The sequence below is a fragment of the Vipera berus genome (genome assembly GCF_964194415.1).
Source record: "Vipera berus genome assembly, chromosome: 8".
NCBI lineage: Eukaryota > Metazoa > Chordata > Lepidosauria > Squamata > Viperidae > Vipera > Vipera berus.
The window spans coordinates 309,791-329,794 of NC_138211.1; the positions used below are offsets into that span (position 1 = coordinate 309,791).

The following is a 20,004-nucleotide window of genomic DNA, read 5'->3' on the forward strand; positions in this document are numbered from 1 at the left end:
ATCATTTCAAATAATTTTGAGGCTGTTGGATGCTTATTTGAATTGACACTCAATTCTCCTTTGATAATCTCATTTATAATTTTGAACAGTTTACAATAATAAAATCAGGTGTTAAAGATCAAAATATGAATATAGCACGTCTCTAATCCAAATTAAATTATTAGAGGTCAGTTGTCCTATTTTATATGTTGAAAGGAATAGGTTGTTATAGAATTGATTTGTACAGCCTGGTGGTATGCTTTTGAGTACTGGATGCGTGAAGGAGCTTTATGTTTTTTAGTATGTTCAGTGGAAAAGAACACATTTCCTAATTTCTGCTTGACCATCGTTGCACAGACCCAAATGGTCCATAAAGGGGATCCTCCTGTATTTTCCTATTAAGCCAGCTAGGCAGAAGGTACTGACATCTAGCACAGTCTAGTAGGCCTTTCTGTATTTACTTTTGCTAATAGACAGATGTGGGGCTCTGGCCAAATCAGACTGGCACCTGTGTTCACTATGGGAACTTCAGCTCGTATCCAATGGGAGCAAACAGGCAGAAGATAAGCTTTGATACAGTCAATATCTTCACTGCAGATATTTCCCATGAATCATTAGCAGCAGGGCTAACCCCGTGGAGAAAAAGGACCACAGACCTTCCCCATACCTCTGTTCAGAAATAGGGCAGCATGTAAAATGCAGCAAAGCAGCCCTTAGGTCTTTCAACTATTCAAGTTCCAGGAGGGGAAGAAGTTACAAAAAAGTGGGCTCCACATAAAACATGCTAGGTATTTGACTTCAAAAAATGTAAAAGTTGTAGAAATTGCCCTACTTTGGGGGGGGACCCTTGAAGTTCCCACTGCACTTCTGCAAACATGCTGGGCACATAAGATCCATGAACCTTCTTTGAGCCAGATTTCTGCCTGTAAGCTCCAAGTATTTGAAAATCAGTACTGAATTAGTTCAGTTAAATTTCCTTTAATCTACTGGCAATATAGTCCTAAAGGTAAAGGTAAAGGTTCCCCCGCACATGCGTGCTAGTCGTTTCCAACTCTAGGGGCAGTGCTCATCTCCGTTTCAAAGCCGAAGAGCCAGCGCTTGTCCGAGGACGTCTCCATGGTCATGTGACCGTCATGACTAGACGCCAAAGGCGCACGGAACGCTGTTACCACCGTAGTGGTCCCTATTTTTCTACTTGCATTTTTTACGTGCTTTCGAACTGCTAGGTTAGCAGAAGCTGGGACAAGTAACAGGCGCTCACTGTGTTACGCAGCACTTGGGATTCGACCTGCCAAACTGCCAACCTTCTGATCGACAAGGTCAGCGTCTTAACCCACTGAGCCACCACGTCCCTTAATATAGTCCTAGTTTCCTACAAAAAAACATAATTTTGATTTTGGGCTAATGTATTTCTACCTGATTCTGTTATACTGAAGAACCTCATACTGTTAATTCTTAGAATCCTAACAGAATGTATTATCAAAGTATCTTCATTAAGCTAGAAATATGTTCTCTGCCACTGTTCTCTGATGGATGGAAATTTAGATTATTGAGATGGTTCAACAGACTATTTATATAGAAATTTTAAAAGGAACAAGCATACCTCAAATAACACCTTCGTAAATTGGAATAGCATTTGTCCAGTTTGCCAGAGATGCTGCTTCTAACTTTCAGTGCTGTATCAGTATGTAATCTACATGTGAATAGTAACATGCACTGATCAGCTGTGGAGGCAAAAATATAGAATTATCATCTTCAATGTTTTTTCAACTTTCAGTATTGCCTCTGGTGTTTCCATTCAAGGACTAGACAGTTTCAGCACTGCTTAAGTCAGCCAAGCTACTGTAAGTCTTTAGGCTGTATGTTGCAATTATTGAATAAAGTACATTATACCAGGCTAGAAAAGTCACAATTTTCAGCTTACATAATTGAGCGCTTGACCTTGGAGTATAAATATAACATTACAATTAAGAAAACTAGATCTCAGCTAGATCTAATTTGGGTGGGCAAATGTGAGCGGAGGGCTTTTCTGTTTTTGATATTTTTTTGTCCAGTCCCTCCCCCTCAAATGTTTCTTCTGCCTGGCTGTAATATATATACTGGTATGTGGGGGAGAGAGAAAGGGAAGGAGCGCATGCTCCATGGGACCAGCCAACACCACAACCAGTTTCAATGGATGTTTTAAAAATACTCTGAATTGTGGCACAAGCCCTATTTTTCATTTTTTATCTCTGTACTTATTTATTTTTATTACTTTTAAAGTAGTGACAAAGAGAATAATCACCAAGCCCCTTTTTTCATAAAGCTACACCTGAATTTGGGGCTTCTCCGAAAGAAAGACCTTCACATCCTTGGCTGGTTTTGGCTTCCACAGAACCGCCAAGGTGACAGTATCGGGAGTTGTGGCAGTGCCAGTGGGAAAGCCTGGAGAAAGAGTGGACAAAGTGAGCACGGGTTGAAGGAGCAGAATTGGCTGTCCATTTCTGTTCTGGGTATCCACTGTGCTTGACATCCTTGCTGATTATGTCAGGATGCAGTAAATCCCGAGGGAAAGTGTGCTCTAACGTGTTGACTGTTGGGCTGGGAAGGAAAGGGAAATCCTGGCAGCTTGGAGGCCTAAATCCTGGGCCTGGATTGCTAATTGCTGGGACTCTCAGGCCGCTGGAACCTCTATACCAGGGGTTTCAAACTGCCGGCCCCTGGGCCAGTTGCATTATACGGAGACCACGCCCACCCCAGCTCTGGCAATGCAAAAAAAATTGTGATATGTTGCAACATGTCACGTGACACAGTGAGTTTGACACCCGTGCTCTATAGGTTTTGCTGTGCTCTGTGCCTCCCTTCATCCAGCTGCACCACACAAAAGGAGTGCAGAGTCCTGACTCAAAGAGTTGTTGAAGTACTGGAGGATTTGCAGCCTTTGATCTTCAGAAGCTCTAGTTTCTTTGAGAATTTCTTTCATAAAATTTGGCTTCCTGGAAAGAGAAGAGCAGGTTTTGGAGAGTGAAGCTTTGGTGGCCTGACTAAACCTCTCTGCTTGCTTGCCTACTTAGAAGCCACCGCCCGCATGCTGGTTAGAGGTGCGAAGGCACTGCTGCTTCTGCCAGCTTGCAGGAATCTCTGCCCATCCTCAGCCAAAGATTGTTTACTTCTTGCAGGGAGGCCCACGTGGGCAAGGGGAGGGGCTGGCAGAGCTGTGCTCTGGAGTACTGTGCGCAAAAGTGCCTTTCCCGGCATTCTAGAGACAGAGGAGCTGAGCTTGGAGCATGGGGCCACCAACCCCCCTGTTTCTGTCCGAGGAGGCATGCTTCATGCATATCCCGCTCGCCCTCTTTTTCTCCCTCACACACACAGATAAATCTCGTCATGGTGATCTTGCAGGTTAATGCCCCAAATCAATCTCTCTGATTCCTCTGCAGCGAGGGCCCAAATGGCACAAAAAAATAGGGAGAGGCAGCTTTTCCAGCTCTTTTTCTGAGCTGCTGCTTCTCAGAATGGAGAGGTGGTCCTGGAAGTGCATGAGCTGGGGCAGGATTGGTATTCGTTACAAGAGGTTTTCGGAAAAGTAAGCAATGCCTACGATTCCTGGCACAGCAGGAGCAGAACTGGGGGGCTGACAGTATTTTGCCAGAAGCTCTTGTGGAAAGGAGGTTGGTATGCCTGTCAGGTGTAGCAATGTGCTCCAGAGAGACCCTGGGCCAGCTCCAGCCGTTTTTAGTTCTAGAAAGATGGAAAATGTGGCTTGGCATGGGCTCTAATGACAGGAGCAGCACAAACAAGGGAGCACAGAGTTGGTGACTTTTCAGCTTCACACCGAGGTGAACTCCTCAGCCTGCAGTAGCAGCCTGGCGCACAGCAGGAGGCCCTCGCACTGGCCAAGGCTGTTGCTTCTGCCCTAACCCAGACTGCTTTCCCTTAACATGGAGGTCCTCTTTAGTCCTGTGGGATGACACCCATGGGGAGTTCATCCTCTCCAGTGGAGTTAATGGAGCTATTTGTCAGTAGAAGTTGCAAATCATTGCTGTGAAGACAGCCTTCTATTTATACGGGTCCAAAACAGCAGTCTTTAAAGAGGTGGCTTCCCTTTGTAACCTTCTGCAAACAGTTTTAAGATTCTTGATTTTCTACAGGCATTCAGGGGAATTCCACAGCCCAAGGCAGATCCAGGCTATCTTTTGGGCTTTATGAGATGCATTTCCATTGGTGGCCTCTCTTCCGGCAGATGCCATATAAAATAGGTTGTTAATGAATGTTTACCCCCTTGTTTTCACTATAGCTTTTACTTAAACATCTCTCTCCCTCTTTCTGCAGGATGAGCAATTTCTAGGTTTTGGTTCAGATGATGAGGCCAAAGGAACCAATTCCCCCAAGTCCCTTGCAGGTAAATCCAACCTACTACAACCTGAATCATATTCAATGGGATTTGCTTTAATGGGTTTTAGATGTGGCTGATCTAAAGAAAGTTTATTGAGTGACAAAACCTGAAATTTGTATTTGCCGGCCTCATATAAAGTCATAGCTTTTTTCAATAATGAGTTGCTAAAAAGTGGCTGTTGATTTTATTAATTTTGTTAAGGCCATCCAACTCCAAGAAGACACTTGGTGGCATACAGTAAGTCCAATAATATATTAAAATACAAGTAAAAGCCACATTACTGCTCAGATAAAAGCAACACTTCTCAGCATGCAAGTAAATTCAACAATGCCACACAATATGGTAGCCTGTAAATCATGACTTAGAAAACACTTGCCCAATACACTTAAACCATTAATGGCCCAATCAGATTCTTATCACATTAATGGAGTCAAAAATTACTATTTGGGGGATACAGATTCTCCACACCATTTTACACCAGGAGAATATTGACAAGGCCGTTAACATCATAGAGAGTGTAAGGTGTGTCTTGCTGCTGTAGTCCAGGGATCCCCAACTCCTGGTCTGTGGACCAGTACTGAGCCGCGGCATGGCAGCAACTTGTCCACACAAACAAGCAAAGCGCCATCCGCAAAATACAGGCAGCACACAAAACCACGCCCCTCCTGTCTGTTCTCTCCACGGCACCAGTCCCTAGCACCCAAAAGGTTGGGGACCTCTGCTATAGTTGATCATTTTCAGAAAAGGAGTTTTCTGCTGCCAGGTCTGGGAATCATGGGGAAATGTTTTAATGGCTTTCTCCCAGCTTTTTTTTTTAATTAGGCTAAGATTCATTAACTGGTTTTATAATGGGTAAAATATTCCTGTGACACGATTGCCTGAATGACATGAATTAGTCTGTTAGCCTACATGTAATCCTTTGGAAGTTCATTGATTTTTTTTAAGCATTCTCACCATACACTATGTTCTTCCCATTGATTCTGCCCTAGCCATTATGTACAACCAATTCCCCCAAGTCCCTTGCAGGTAAATCCAACCTACTACAACCTGAATCATATTCAATGGGCTTTGCTTTAATGGGTTTTAGATGTGGCTGATCTAAAGAACTTGAAGTGTTCCTTCAAGTTTTCATTTTGTGCCATGGCTGAAAACAAGGATTTCCCTGTTTAATGTACGCGTTTTTGTTCTTTTTCTGCAGATGTAGCATCTGCAGAAAATGTAGCATCTGAAGATGTAGCATCTGACGGGTTCTGTTTTAATTATTTGTTTTAATGTAACTTATCTTCTGCATTTGGGCATTAGGGTTTAACTTATTTTCAATTTCTGTATTTGTACATTTTTGATATTTTTGTCACTGTTCACCGCCCTGAGTCCTTGGGGAGAAGGGCGGTATACAAATCAAATAAATAAATAAATAAATAAATAAATAAATAAATAAATAAATAAATAAATAAATAAATAAATAAATAAATAAATAAAAGAAATGACATCTATTATTAAAGCCTGCTTTGAAAGTCCTGATGAAAAAGAAATGAAATTTATATTCCGATATGTGGTTTCTGTCTTGACCTATGGCTAGTGAAAGTAGTTGGGGAATATTAAATCCAGCATCCCTTGCTGCTGAGCTCCTAAGGCAATTCATAACCCAACAGGAAAAGATCCAGGATGGCTTCTCCAGTTCCAAGTCCAGCCATTGTAGATTTGTGACTCAGTTTATATCCTGGTAAACTGACTAAATTCTCCTGGCATTATAAAATTAGTGATATAAATATGCATACTAAGTCTATTTATGTAGAATTCAGAAATTGACCTACTCTAAAAACTATAAAATATTGGATCTTTCCCTCCTTCCTTCCTTCCTTCCTTCCTTCCTTCCTCTTTTCTTTTCTTTTCTTTTCTTACCTTATTCCTGTTTTCATTTTGTGCCATGGCTGAAAACAAGGATTTCCCTGTTTAATGTACGCGTTTTTGTTCTTTTTCTGCAGTCTCAGTCAAAACTAGTGCACGTAAACCTCGTGGGAGACCTCGGAACGGCTCAGACCGAAGTCCAGCTGCTCTACCAGAGTCCTTGCCAATATATTCACCTTCAAGCAAGCCAGAACCTACATCCATGGAAAAAATAAAAAGGAAAGAATTTAAAAGTGGAGAAAAACGTCGAGGGAGACCTCCTGCGCTAACCAGTGTGAAATTCAAGATCAGCCACAAAGAGTGCATTCCAGATGCTCAGAAAGGAGGGAAGGAAGAAAAAGAGAATGTAAAGAAAATAAAGCGGGCACCATCAGCTACCTTTCAGCATGCTGCAAAAATTAAGAAATTGAGAACAGGCAAACTCTCTCCACTGAAGTCTCAGTTCAAATCCGGGAAGCTCCATATTGGGAGGAAAGGGATTCAGATTGCCCGCAGGAGAGGGAGGCCACCATCTTCTGATCGCTTGAAGACCATGCCAGCTCTTGTATGTTCCCAGTTGGAGAAAGTCCAGAGGGCCCGAAAGGAGAGAGAGGGTGTACCGTCTCTCCCCAAAGATGAAAAGCCAACAGTCAGACAGAGCCCTCGCAGACCAGTAAGGATGATTCCTTCTTGCAAGAGGACAGATGCCACAATTGCCAAGCAGCTCTTGCAGAAGGCAAAAAAAGGAGCTCAAAAGAAAATGGAGAAAGAAGCAGCAAAGCTCCAGGGCCGGAAGGGGAGGACTCAGCTCAAAAACATTCGGCAGTTCATTATGCCTGTAGTGAGTGCCATCTCTTCACGAATAATTAAGACTCCCAAGCGTTTCATTGAAGATGAAGACTATGACCCACCAATTAAAATAGCACGCCTAGAGTCTACCCCAAACAGCCGCTTCAGTGCTACCTCTTGCGAGTCCAGCGAGAAGTCCAGTGTCGCATCTCAGCACTCCTCCCAGCTGTCTTCAGATTCCTCACGGTCCAGCAGTCCAAGTGTTGATACATCCACAGATTCACAGGCTTCTGAAGAGATGCAGGCTCTCTCAGAAGAATGCATCGACACCTCAGAAGTCCACCCGTCCCTGCCAGCGTCTGCCTCCCCTGGGAACGAGGGTGCTGAGCAGAGGAGGAGGAGGAGGAGGAGGTTTTCAATGGCAGAGAAGAATTTTGCCCCCAAACCAGCTAAGAAGCTGCCCAGCCTCCAAAGCGCGTCTCAACAGCAGTCTTCTCCTGCTTCTTCTTCTTCACCTCCCCCCCCACTGCTCACCCCGCCTCCCCCCCTGCAGCCAGCAGCAGGCATCTCTGACCATGCGCCGTGGCTCATGCCTCCCACCATTCCTTTGGCATCACCCTTCTTGCCATCTGCTGCTGCTGCTCCTGTGCAAGAGAAGCGGAAGTCAATCCTCCGAGAACCGACCTTTCGTTGGACTTCCCTGAAGCCCTCCCGCTCTGAGCCCCAGTACTTCTCCTCTGCCAAGTACGCCAAAGAAGGACTTATCCGCAAGCCAGTTTTTGATAACTTCCGGCCGCCACCCCTGACCCCAGAAGATGTGGGCTTTGCTGCTGCCGCGGCCAGCTTTACCCCTCCTGGGGCCGCAGCTCCCGCCCGCTTATTTTCTCCTCTTCATTCTGGAACAAGGTTTGATCTGCACAAGAGAAGCCCCCTGTTGCGAGCCCCAAGATTCACTCCCAGCGAGGCGCACTCGCGCATCTTTGAGTCTGTCACGTTGCCCCCTTCGATTAGCCGAAGTGCTGCGGGAAGCGCCACAGCAGCAGCTTCTTCAAGAAAACGGAAGAGGCGAGTGTTCAGCCCAATCCGATCTGAATCAAGATCTCCTTCGCACTCCATGAGGACAAGAAGCGGAAGACTCGGCACCTCTGAGCTGCCCACGCTCCCTCCAGCCTCCTCCGTCTCTTCTTCCCTAACTAGCATTTCTGCAGGCTCCCTTACCACTAGTGCCTTAAACGCCACCACGTTCACTTTCCCTTCACATTCCCTGTCCCAGACTGGGGAAGCAGCAGAGAAAGGTCAGAGGCCAAGGAAACAGGCAAACCTTCCTGCCCAGCCATTGTCATCGGGTGGCACTGCTCCCCTTTTTCCTTGGTTCGCACCAAGTCCCCAGACAGAGAGGGCCAGGAGCAAAGACAAAGCCACCGAGGAGCTGTCCAAAGACAAAGGAAGGGACAACAGTCCTGAGAAGGAAAAGAGCCGAGAAAGAGATAGAGATAGGGAGAAAGAAAACAAACGTGAATCAAGGAAAGAGGAGAAGAAGAAGAAGAAGAAGGCTTCAGAAATTCAGGGCAGCTCTGCTTTATTCCCATCAACTCGAGGTTCTAAAGGAAAGGTTCCTGTGAGTGAAGATGTAGCATCCTCATCTTTTGCCAAAAAAACTACAGGACGGAGGAAACTAACTGCCGCTGATCCAGCAGCAGATGTCCCTGCGATAGTTCTTGTGGACTCAGTTAGCATAAAGAGCAAGTTACCCAAGAAAAGCCGAGGGGGCTTGGAGAAATCCAATGTGGACCTTGGCCTGGAAGCCTCGTCCGCAGACAAGGAGGAACCTTTGCGTCTTCCTGCTGCCTCAGTTGGCATTGTGAAACATTCCTCCATCAGCTCAGTGTTGGCTCATGCTGATAAGCTTCCAACGACTGACAAGAGGGTGGCCAGTCTCCTGAAGAAAGCTAAGGCTCAGCTCTACAAGATTGAGAAGAGCAAGTCCCTCAAACAGGTGGATCAGCCCAAGGGACAGGTATCTTCCAAACATAGTGGGATTAGGCGGGAGGTAGCACAGGCAATAAGAGTTGGTGCTCCCCTGACAGAACAGGTGAAGCAGTGATGGCTGACAGGAGTTTCCTGAGAAGGTGCAAGTGCAACTGGTCCCTGGGTCTTGCTAAGCAAGCCCAGGGAAGCTGTGGATCGGGAAATGTTTGCTATTATACTGCCACTGCTGATGAACATTGGCACGCTGTGAGCTGTTTGCTTAAAGCTTCTTGCTTCTTTCCTTCCTTGCGAAGACTGCAAGGAATGTCGGCGTGCACCATAATGGGAACACAGCAGTTCGCCTTTCCAGGTGTCTTGTGCCTCTGCATTAATGCTTGTGCATGGGCGCTACTTTCCCACCCCATTGCACTCCAGAGCATCTTTTGGGAATTGAACTCAAAACATTTTGTAGCCCTGGATCTTCCATCTCAAGGGAAGCGATGAGATCTGAATTACTGCAGGGAGGGTTTTGTTTTGTTTTTTTTAAAAAATCATACTTTGATTTTTCTTTCTGCGCATCCCAGCTCCCTCGGATTGTTATATACAACACAGCTACTGAGTGTCTTGCAACATGTAGATGTTGCTATGTATTATTTCTAGTAGATACTCACTGTAAGCTCATACTCGGCCTGAGCTCCTTGATGCAGTTTGTGTTTATATTTGCAGAATTGCAAGCGATTGGCTTCAGGCAAAGCCTCTGCCTTGTGGAAGGGGACCCACTTGGAGACATAATGTCAGAGAAGGCCAAGAGGCCGGCCAGCCGTGCCTCTCTACTGGGACTGAGTTGCTCATGGCAAAATGATGGTATCAACCTATTCCCTCTGTTTATCTGCTGGAATTTAGGGTCAAGAGAGCGATTCCTCAGAGACCTCTGTGCGAGGTCCACGCATCAAGCATGTCTGCAGGAGGGCAGCTGTCGCCCTGGGCCGCAAGCGAGCAGTCTTCCCAGATGACATGCCCACTCTGAGTGCCTTACCATGGGAAGAACGGGAGAAGATACTCTCTTCCATGGGGAATGATGGTGAATGTTTTGGTTTGGATAAATGACTGCATTCCTTTCTTTATATCAAGGGGCATTAGAAATTAACATAAGAGAGAGAGCTGAATGGAAGGGTGGTTTTACCCAAAAAAATCTGAATAGACCCTTTTGCGATGCTCCTTAGAAAAAGTGCAAGTGGCACAATCGTCACTTTTCTCTCCATTGATGATGCTGAATTAATCACCGGGGGTCTTTTTGACAGACAAGTCCTCTGTTGCTGGATCAGAAGATGCTGAGCCCCTTGCACCTCCCATCAAGCCCATCAAGCCAGTAACCAGAAGCAAGGCCCCTCAGGAGCCTCCGGTGAAGAAAGGCCGACGGTCAAGGCGCTGTGGGCAGTGTCCAGGCTGCCAAGTCCCAGAAGATTGTGGCGTCTGCACAAACTGTCTGGATAAGCCGAAGTTTGGTGGGCGGAACATAAAAAAGCAGTGCTGCAAGTAAGTGTGTGGATTTGTGGCCTCTTCCGGGGGACGGGAATTCCCTAAAACACCGATTTCAGTTTCCCTGAGGAGACGCCAAGGGTCCCATTTCTCATCAAATGGCAGCTCTTTCTCAGGCCACGGTGGCGAAGAAGCAGGCATGTGCAGATGGTGCAAAGGGGAGCTTGGCTAAAGATCTTTGCCACACCTGGTGCAAGTGCCTCCTTCTGGTCTTTGTCTCTAAGCGAAATGGGGGAGCAGCTGTCCTGGGTGAATCCTTCCTCTGCCCCTCCATTGCTCATACTTGGGCTGCCTGGCCGGTCAGCTCAGACAGAGAAGGGGGATGCTTGCTCTTTTCTCCTTTGGACAGAATCTCAGATGGATTCTTTTCACTGCAGCTGAAAGACTAACATTGCCAAGCATGTCCTGCTGGGGTCAATCAGTTCAGATAGCCAGACTTACCTGGGAGCTTGGCAGGGCGTGCAAGTTGAAAATTTCTGGGCATTTCTTTTCACAGAACCATTCTCTTCCCCCCTCTCACCCCCCCCCCGGTCTACAAGTCAGAAATGGCCAAGCTAGCAGAAGACCAATAAAGGAGAATAATATTTGTAGGTCAGGGTTGAAATGAGGGCTCTTGGTGTTCTCTGAGCTTGGTTGTTTTCCTGCAGACATTTCATGACCCGACTAGTTAACATTGGTGGAGCAGTGGGCTAATGCCTCCTTAAGTAACACCAGCTGCCTGCAATTAGTGCAGGTTCGCATCCCACCAGGCTCAAGGTTGACTCAGCCTTCCATCCTTCCGAGGTAGGTAAAATGAGGACCCAGATTGTTGGGGGCAATTAAGCTGACTTTGTAATAATGCCGCTTGGGGGGGGGTGTGAAAGCCCTAATAAGCAGGCATATACATAGAATGAAGGCTACTGCTAAGCTTGTAAGCCGCCCTGAGTCTTCGGAGAAGGGCGGGATATAAATGGAATTAAAATTAAAAATTAAATCATCAGCATTAGTGGTGATGTTACCTAATTTGGGTAATGAAACGTCTGCAAGAAAACAACCAAGCTCACAGAGCACCAAGGATCCTGCTAGCAGAATCTTCCTGTAGAGTGGTTAGTAATGTGTCTTTCCATCTCTTCCGTTTCTCTCTCTGAAGGATGAGGAAGTGCCAGAATCTGCAGTGGATGCCATCGAAAGCCTATCTCCAGAAGCAAGCCAAAGGTGGGAAGCCCTTTGGAGAGGGAGAGCAAGAAGGGACGGGACACGGGTGCTTTCAGGACAGCAGCTCCATATGTGGGTGGCACTTCCCTCAAAAGGGCTTTTCTGCTTTGCAGCTGTGAAAAAAAAGGAGAAGAAATCCAAGTCGGGTGAAAAGAAAGACAGCCACGTGGGGAAGATTCAGGGGGAGTCAGGGCAAAAAGCAGCAGCTCCTCTTCTGGCTTTGGGGAAAGAGGATCATGTCTCCAAGAGAAGCAGTGAACCAGCCCGGAAGGCCAGTGAAGAAAAGATAGAGGAAGGGCAGCTGCTACCACCCATCCTGGACCCCAAGCAGCCTCTTCCCTCTGCTGCCCGGAAAGCTGGCAAACAAGCATCGCCTGCCTTGCCCCCCGTCCAACTGCCTAGCTTGGTCCCGCCCAAAAAGGAAGCCCCCAAAACTGTCCTGGCTGAACTCAAGAAAAAAATAGCGCCATCCCTGGAAGCAGGTTTGTGTTGACCTGTCTGTTGGCCTTTCCAAGACCAACATATCTGCTCTCTGCAGAGACTGGTTGAGCCTCGCTCTCTGGCGTAAGATTGCCTCCCCCAGGGAGAATATGCCCCAGCTCAGCAAGTGCATGCAAATAGGTGCTTTCTTGGGCACACATAGATAGCCACAGTGGGACTTTTGTAACCCTTTCTTCCTTTTCTCCTTCTGTGTGCCTGTTTGCTATAAGCACATCCTGTTTCTTTAGAAAAGCACAGGGTGCGTTCCTCTTGTTTCTTTCGGTTTAATCTAGGTCCGTACTTAAAGGAAGAAATAGGGAGTGGAGAAAGGGCTGGGGAGGGGTTAGGGTTTGTTTCTGGAACCAAAAAGGGGATAGTGTCTTTTCTGCCTTAACAAGGTCCCAAATGCTTTAAGAGACAAATCTTGGGTTATTACAAAGTATGTTTGTACTTTTTCTAGCCATCGAGCAAAACAGACAGAAGAAAATCATTCCACGTCCCAGCTTACCGATGAAACAGAAATCAAAAGAAAAGGTAACGTGCTTCATCTTGTTTCAAGACAAAAAGTATTCTGTGATTGTGCCCTACTAAGCCTGATCCTGATCTCACCCCTTTCTGAGGGTCCAAACCCAGTGGACACCCTCCAGAGCCACGTACAGGTCTGGGCCCCCAAAGGGGGTGTGTGAGTACATGCCAAATATTATCATTTCTGGGCTTTTAAGAAAAATGGGTGCATAATATGAATGTAATATTTCTCTAATATTGTTCCTTGTCAGATGGTAGTGATAACCCAGCACAAATTTTGCAGTGCCTCTTGAGACTGGCCACTTATCACAGGCTAGGCAAGGTGCCTATGTGTTCAATTAATATATTCTGAGGCCAGTTTGGGAAGCAAGAAAGGAAATATTGTGTTTCCCATCTTTCTAGGAGAAGCCCCTCCCAGTCAGCAAGCCAGAGAATAGCCCGCTCAATACCCTGAGCACTTTATCCAACAACACCCCTTCCAAGCAGAAGCCCCTGACAGACGGGGTCCACAGGATCCGAGTGGACTTCAAGGTAACGAGGCAGCTTTGGGTGTGGCTTCCTCCCTCAGGAGTTGGGCCACGGAGTAGGGACGGTTCCCCGACTGGCAGAACAATCTCCAGCAGGCGTTGCTTCTTTGCTTTTTAGGAGGACTGTGAGGCTGAAAGCGTTTGGGAAATGGGTGGTTTGGGTATCCTAACCTCCATTCCGATAACTCCCAGAGTAGTCTGCTTCCTGTGTGCCAGCAGCGGGAACGTGGAGGTAAGAGGGTAGCCAGATATGGGAGATGGTTTTTTACTTGCATTGTTAAAGTAAATTTGAAACACATAGATGGAATTGAATCCTTCATCAAAACAATACATTGTTTTTGCATAATCATGTTTTAATATGTTTTATTAAAAATGTTATTTGCCTCTGAAACCACAAACTGGTCCAACTGCTGCCGGTTCCTCCTAAGCCCCGATACATCATATTTTTTGCTTGTTGCAGAGTCTGGGATTGCTGTAGAAGTGAAATTGCTCAGAGACAAGTTGGGATGTGGTCTAAAAGCATCTTCAGATGATTTTGTTTATGGACCCAATTTTGTATTACACTGGTACTTTGATACTCAGTTGCTTTGAAACTCATTGAATTTGGTACTCAGAGCATTTTGACACAAAAATTTTGTCCTGGTACTCATCATTTGTTTGGTACTCAACGCACAAGCTGGAATTTGTCAGTGTCAGCTGTCTTGTAACTCACTACATTATTCCCAAGGGAAAAATTTGTTTTGTGCTCATTGCGCCTCCCGGAACCTCTTGACGATGAGTCCCGAGGTACCACTGTACTTTGGATGTTAATAGGTGGAGCCATTGTGCCATCATTCCTTCCTTCCTTCCTTCGTTCAGTTTGTACTTTGCCTTTCAATTCAAGGCAATGCTGCTTGAGTTAAGAACCAAATTCTTACAAAATCCATCAGAGCTAAGTTGAGAGAGAGAGAGAGAAAAGTGCAGTAGGCCTGCCTGATTGGCTGACTTGTTTGTTTGCTTGTAGTTTGTATATTGCCAGGTCTGCTGTGAGCCTTTCCACAAATTCTGTTTAGAGGTTAATGAACGCCCCCTGGAAGACCAGTTGGAAAACTGGTGTTGCCGTCGCTGCAAGTTTTGCCATGTATGTGGGAGACCGCATCAGGCCTCCAAGGTAAGTCACTTCGGTTTCTGGCACCTGTCCGGTTCTTTCTTTGGATAGCAGACTGGCACTTAGGGTGTTGTGCATTTGTGTTGGAAGGAGCCCCTCATCCAACTGACAGGCCTCTTGAAGCCTAAAACGGTGTGTCCAGGCTTTGTGTGATGCCACTTCTGTTTTCTGCAATCCCATAGCAATTGTTGGAGTGCAACAAGTGCCGGAACAGCTATCACCCAGAGTGCCTGGGACCGAACTACCCAACTAAGCCCACCAAGAAGAAGAAAGTGTGGGTACGTTTCTCTGGGGAATCTGGGTGTTTCTTAGGCAGACTTTGTTGCTCAAACAAAAGGTTATTTTAACAAAATAGAAGAAAGTGGGGAAAGGAGAATTGTTGTGATCGTACAAATTCCTGGAAAAATGGACATGTTCAAGTATACCTTTTGTATTGGTCTTTTATTTTGCTGTTTTGATTTCCTTATTGAATATTGTGTCTCTTTTTAATAGAGATATATTGATATTTCTCAATGAGTGATCCTTGAAAAAAGCCCAAGCTTCTTTCTCTTTCTAGATCTGCACCAAGTGTGTTCGCTGTAAGAGCTGTGGGGCGACAACTCCAGGCAAAGGGTGGGATGCACAGTGGTCCCACGACTTCTCTTTGTGTCACGATTGTGCCAAACTCTTCGCGAAAGGTGCAAAAGAGCTGAACGCTATTGAGGACCAAGGCCTGGGAGGGTTGGCAGGCATTCCACTTGAGGAGAAATGGTTGCTTTTCAATCTTTCCCTTAGAATGGGGAAGGCAGACAGCTTCCTACGTAGAATTGCACACTGCTTGTTTCATAGATAACACTAAGACTTGCATTGTTTTAACGGTGGTTTGTTTAAGAAGCCACCATTACCCCCATTTTACCTGTATCAACTGAGTCACTGAACTGAGAAGGGTTTTCCCCCGTCAGCCAGTGACAGTACTTGCCAGCAGCCATTCTTGCTTTGTGAGGCATCCCCAGCCCCTTCTTTGCCCCGACTCTCAGGCTGCCTGGGCCCAGCTCATCATTTTCTGCTGCTTGCAGGGAACTTCTGCCCCCTCTGTGACAAATGCTATGATGACGACGACTATGAAAGCAAGATGATGCAGTGTGGGAAGTGTGACCGCTGGGTTCATGCCAAATGTGAAAACCTCTCTGGTGAGGAAGAGTATTTACGGTCAACAGATTTCACCCTTAGATTACTTTTGCAGATCACTCTGGTTTAAAAAAAGGTGGAGAGACCCTGCAGCAAAGATTGGTGTCCAGAAATTCCTCTAATGCTCGCAAACAGAAATGTAACCATGTCAAGCTGTGTACTGAGCCAGTTTTAGAAAGTATTGCACTTACCTTGGATCTTGGAAGCTGAACGGAAATGCTGTGAGATGGTTTGGGGAAGGGTTAGTCTATGTAAACTAGCAGACTGTATATACTCCCGCTCCAGATGTCTAGCAGGGCACGTTCCTCATGCTTAAGAAGGCTGAGTTGGCAGGCGCCACATTCTCCCGATTCTGAGACATCACAGGCATTGAGTTAAGCCCTTATCCTCCTGTCCCTCTTTCCTGGCCCTGCACAAACACACCCTTCTGGCACCCATAAAACCATCACCATTTCTTCCTTCAGATGAGATGTATGAAATCCTCTCCAACCTTCCCGAGAGCGTGGCTTACACCTGCATTAATTGCACAGAACAGCATCCTCCTGAATGGCGGCTGGCCCTTGAGAAAGAGCTGCAGCTTTCTTTAAAGCAAGTTTTGACAGCCTTACTGAATTCTAGAACAACTAGCCACTTACTGCGTTATCGACAGGTACATCTACCTTTTTTCCTTCTCAAACTAACTAACCAACTGTTTGTCTCTCTAAGTCTATTTATGAGATGTTGGTTATTGGAAATGCAGAATTTCTAGGAAAAACAGCAGAATTAGCTAATCATCACTAGTCTTAAGTCACTGTCATGGGCTAAGAACTGAAGGTTTGGTATCTTAACTGTCACAATTCATATGACAATCATTATCCTGTATCAGTTAAAGTTGGAGGAATCCTGAACAAACACTGCTTTGCCCTAACGAGCTCTTTTAGGAACTCACGACTGCATTCCAAGGCCCTGTCAGGTCTTGGGAGGTGGTTCTTGATTTCCCCCTACACACATACACACCTACAAGCAAATCCCTGCAAGAATTCCCAGTTTTTCTATTCCAAAGTAGCTGAATGCAATGGATAATTGTGCTTCATTGGAACAGCTGTAGGTTTAAAAATGTGTCAGGTATCAATATACTACGTGTGCATGTGTGGAAAGGTAGGTGGAAGAACTCCGTTGACCAAGAGACAGGGCGACTAATTTTCTTAATGTATGAAAGTAACCTCTCTTCCCTCGATTACTATGTTGTGCATTAGCGTATTGTTTGTAAAATTCTTCAGAAACTATTCTACCCTCTTCTGTCTCCAGGCAGCCAAACCTCCTGACTTGAATCCTGAAACGGAAGAAAGTGTACCCTCTCAAAGTTCTCCCAAAGGCCCAGACCCTCCCATACTTACAGAGGTTGGCAAGCAGGAAGAACAGCCGCCACTAGATCTGGAAGGCGTGAAAAGGAAGATGGACCAAGGAGGCTATCCCTCTGTGGTAGGTCTCAGCGCAGTTGGCCCCTCTCACTTTCAGGACTTCTGCTGGGATGAAGCGAAAATTGAAGCCGAGTTAAAATAGGCTGTGCCACTGCACTCAAAGTCTGTAATCTTGTTGCCATTTCTTGCTGCCCTGTTTCCCTCCTGTGAGTGAAGAGGAGGCCACCCACTTGACTCCAGCAATGGCTGGGCCAGGGAGCTGCCCGATGAAAAATGCCATAAGGGTTTAGGGTTCCTGCAGGTAGTGACGCCTGGCTTAAGGACCATAGCAAGGTGGCTCTTATTTTCCCCATCTAGTTGGAGTTCAGCGATGATCTTGTTAAGATAATCCAAGCAGCTATCAATGCGGATGGAGGGCAGCCAGAACTCAAGAAGGCCAACAGTGTGGTGAAGTCCTTCTTCATGAGGGTAGGCTGTATTTTGCCCTTGTCTTGAGGAAAGTTAGTGTTGCCCTTGTTCCCAGAGCAGCTCTGATTCTCCAAAGAAACTTTTTAAACCTGTCATAAGTTCATCATTCTGATAAATTTGCTGAGCTCCGTGGCAGTTTTCTTAAAAGGTAAATGCCAAGCAAAATAATGCTGAATCTTATCAAATTGTGGTTTTCCTCTTTAGCAAATGGAAAGAGTTTTTCCGTGGTTCAATGTAAAGAAGTCAAGATTTTGGGAACCAAACAAAGTCACGGCAAAGTAAGTAATTGCTCTGCTTCCTGAAGTCACTCTTTGTCATTAACCAGAGGTGGTACCTTAATGTTGTCCCTTGGAAATCACATGGATTTCCAGATAGTCTCTCTGGCAGCAACTTTGGTCAACCGCCAGAAGCGGGAGTCCTCTGTCATCGTTCTTTCTCCGAAGGGAGCTAACTGGAGGGCTTTGGAAGTTGAGAGCTGCATCTAACTTGTGGCCGTGTCTCTTATTGTCTTTTAGCAGTGGAATGCTGCCTAACGCTGTCCTGCCCCCCTCCCTTGACCATAACTATGCACAGTGGCAGGAACGTGAAGAAAACCGTTGTGCTCAGCAGCAGCCCTCTCTGATGAAGAAAATAATTCCAGCTCCAAAACCCAAAGGGCCAGGAGAGCCAAACTCGCCCGTGCCGCTGCATCTTCCTGCCTCACCCTTATCCAGTGAGACACTGAGCCTCCTTTTCTCTGTAGGAAGTTCTCCCAGAAGATGGGCTTTTGGGCTTTGAGGGGGCAGAGAGGAGCCTGCGAGAGGAGCCTTGTGGTCTGCTTTCTGCCTGAATGAAATACATCCCGTTTCCCCCTCCCCAAATCCTTTGAGTCATTGCTTAGACTGCTTCGCTTGAAAAAGCTCTTGCTGCTCTACCCTTTGCTACTGGGTCGATTGCTCCCCATAGTTAGTCCCGTCCCATGTTTCTTCCTCATATTCTTTGTTGGGAATTAATTCTCTCCATTTGCTTTGAGGTCCCGACAGAAGCCAAGACGACAGCCCAGAACTTTCCCCTCCTCCGGATGTGGAGGACAACCGGCAGTGCTCTCTTTGCCTGAAATACGGTGATGATGGAGGCAATGTAAGTAGCTGCCAGACTGATTTCCGTCCTCTTGAGGTGCTTCCTCTGTCTACTTAAGCTAATCCTGGCAGACTGATCTCGAGTCATCTTCATAACTTAACTTAGAGTGGTATCATTGGTCAGTTAAAAACATTTGATTAAATCACTCTGAGACTTTGGTTAGCAATCTGGCCAAATGCAGTTAGCAGATAATGCTATAAAAGAGATTGTTACATTTTTATCCCACTTATAAAATTGGTCAACTCAAAGCAGCAAAACATATTTAATACACCTGCCTCGCATTTTCACCACAGCAACAATCTTGGAGGTGGGTTTGACAGAGAGAATGACTGGCCCGAAGTCATCCAGCTAGCCAGCTTCCATGCCTAGAAGAGAGTCCTAGAATTCACAGTGCCTGGTTTTCAAAAATTATTTGGAAAAAGATAACTAGAAAAATGTTAGTGATTAAAGGATTTGTTCCATTCTTTGCAGGTAACTCAGAGCTGGGAGAGATTCGCTAAAATCTCAGGATAAAATTCAGATATTTTGTTACAATAGAAACAGATGCAAAAGCATACATTAGGGAAAATTACGGTACCTGGTGAAATAAAAATGCGAATAGGCATAAATTGAGGATGGAGAACACCTGGCTTAGCAGTTGTATATGTGAGAGGAGTCTTGGGCTAATCATTTTGCCACAGGCTGAAGGCGCATTAACAGTGATTGTAAAGGATTGAGACCTTAAAATTCATATCAAAATAATGGGCCTTTTCTGACCCTCCCTGCTTATCAGCTCTTCCTCGCTGAGCAGGGTGGGACTTCTGCCTACGAATGCCTTTGGTGGGCTGTTTGCTTTTCCATAGGATGCTGGCCGTCTCCTTTATATTGGTCAGAATGAGTGGACCCACGTGAACTGTGCCCTGTGGTCAGCTGAAGTGTTTGAGGAGGAGGATGGCTCTCTGAAGAACGTGCACGTGGCCGTGATTCGTGGGAAGCAGCTGGTGGGTAGGATGTGTGACTCTCTCCTTGGCCACTGCAAGAGCAAGGGAGCTTGTTTGTATTGCAATTTCAGTTACGGAGATCACAGATCAGTGTTTATAGAAAAGAAAAAGGTTTCTTCTGAAAGAATTTTTGGAAAAAAAACACTTGGTTCAGTGTTATTTTATTTCATTAATGCTAGTAACACAAAAAAGGAGTCTGCATTGTGTGGAATAGGCTCCTCTTAGCAGCCAGGCTGGGGTGTGAAAAGGTGCCTTTCAGCAGTTAAGAGGCAGCTGCCCCAAGCAGTTGAACTGAGGCTCAGTATGTTTTAATTAGTGAAATACAAAGTTGTAACCCTAAATATAGGCTTAATTTGTTTTTTAAAAAATGGACCAGTAGCTTTGTTTGCTTACAGCTAGGGCAAGAAAGAAGAACCAATTAGGAGTTCTCTGATATATTGTATGTAACATTCATTTTAAC

General features: G+C 45.8%; 1 protein-coding gene across 5 annotated transcripts in view; it reads left to right on the forward strand.

Moving 5' to 3' along the window:
- KMT2A (lysine methyltransferase 2A) overlaps positions 1 to 20,004 on the forward strand; it is a 39,374-nt gene that overhangs the window by 6,132 nt on the left and 13,238 nt on the right. For 4 of the 5 annotated variants that reach the window (XM_081333717.1, XM_081333720.1, XM_081333719.1 and 1 more), the window contains exons 2-21: positions 4,291 to 4,360; positions 6,340 to 9,047; positions 9,902 to 10,079; positions 10,300 to 10,534; positions 11,667 to 11,731; positions 11,845 to 12,213; positions 12,672 to 12,745; positions 13,139 to 13,267; positions 13,382 to 13,495; positions 14,267 to 14,413; positions 14,593 to 14,688; positions 14,967 to 15,087; positions 15,466 to 15,579; positions 16,042 to 16,226; positions 16,865 to 17,038; positions 17,335 to 17,445; positions 17,650 to 17,723; positions 17,961 to 18,157; positions 18,458 to 18,564; positions 19,407 to 19,544. In XM_081333717.1, coding sequence (XP_081189843.1) covers positions 6,465 to 9,047; positions 9,902 to 10,079; positions 10,300 to 10,534; positions 11,667 to 11,731; positions 11,845 to 12,213; positions 12,672 to 12,745; positions 13,139 to 13,267; positions 13,382 to 13,495; positions 14,267 to 14,413; positions 14,593 to 14,688; positions 14,967 to 15,087; positions 15,466 to 15,579; positions 16,042 to 16,226; positions 16,865 to 17,038; positions 17,335 to 17,445; positions 17,650 to 17,723; positions 17,961 to 18,157; positions 18,458 to 18,564; positions 19,407 to 19,544 — 5,211 coding nt within the window. In that variant the 5' untranslated portion in view covers positions 4,291 to 4,360; positions 6,340 to 6,464. Of the gene's footprint in view, positions 1 to 1,756; positions 1,824 to 4,290; positions 4,361 to 6,339; positions 9,048 to 9,901; positions 10,080 to 10,299; positions 10,535 to 11,666; positions 11,732 to 11,844; positions 12,214 to 12,671; positions 12,746 to 13,138; positions 13,268 to 13,381; positions 13,496 to 14,266; positions 14,414 to 14,592; positions 14,689 to 14,966; positions 15,088 to 15,465; positions 15,580 to 16,041; positions 16,227 to 16,864; positions 17,039 to 17,334; positions 17,446 to 17,649; positions 17,724 to 17,960; positions 18,158 to 18,457; positions 18,565 to 19,406; positions 19,545 to 20,004 lie in introns of all 5 variants that reach the window. The other variant, XM_081333718.1, reaches the window with a different exon arrangement.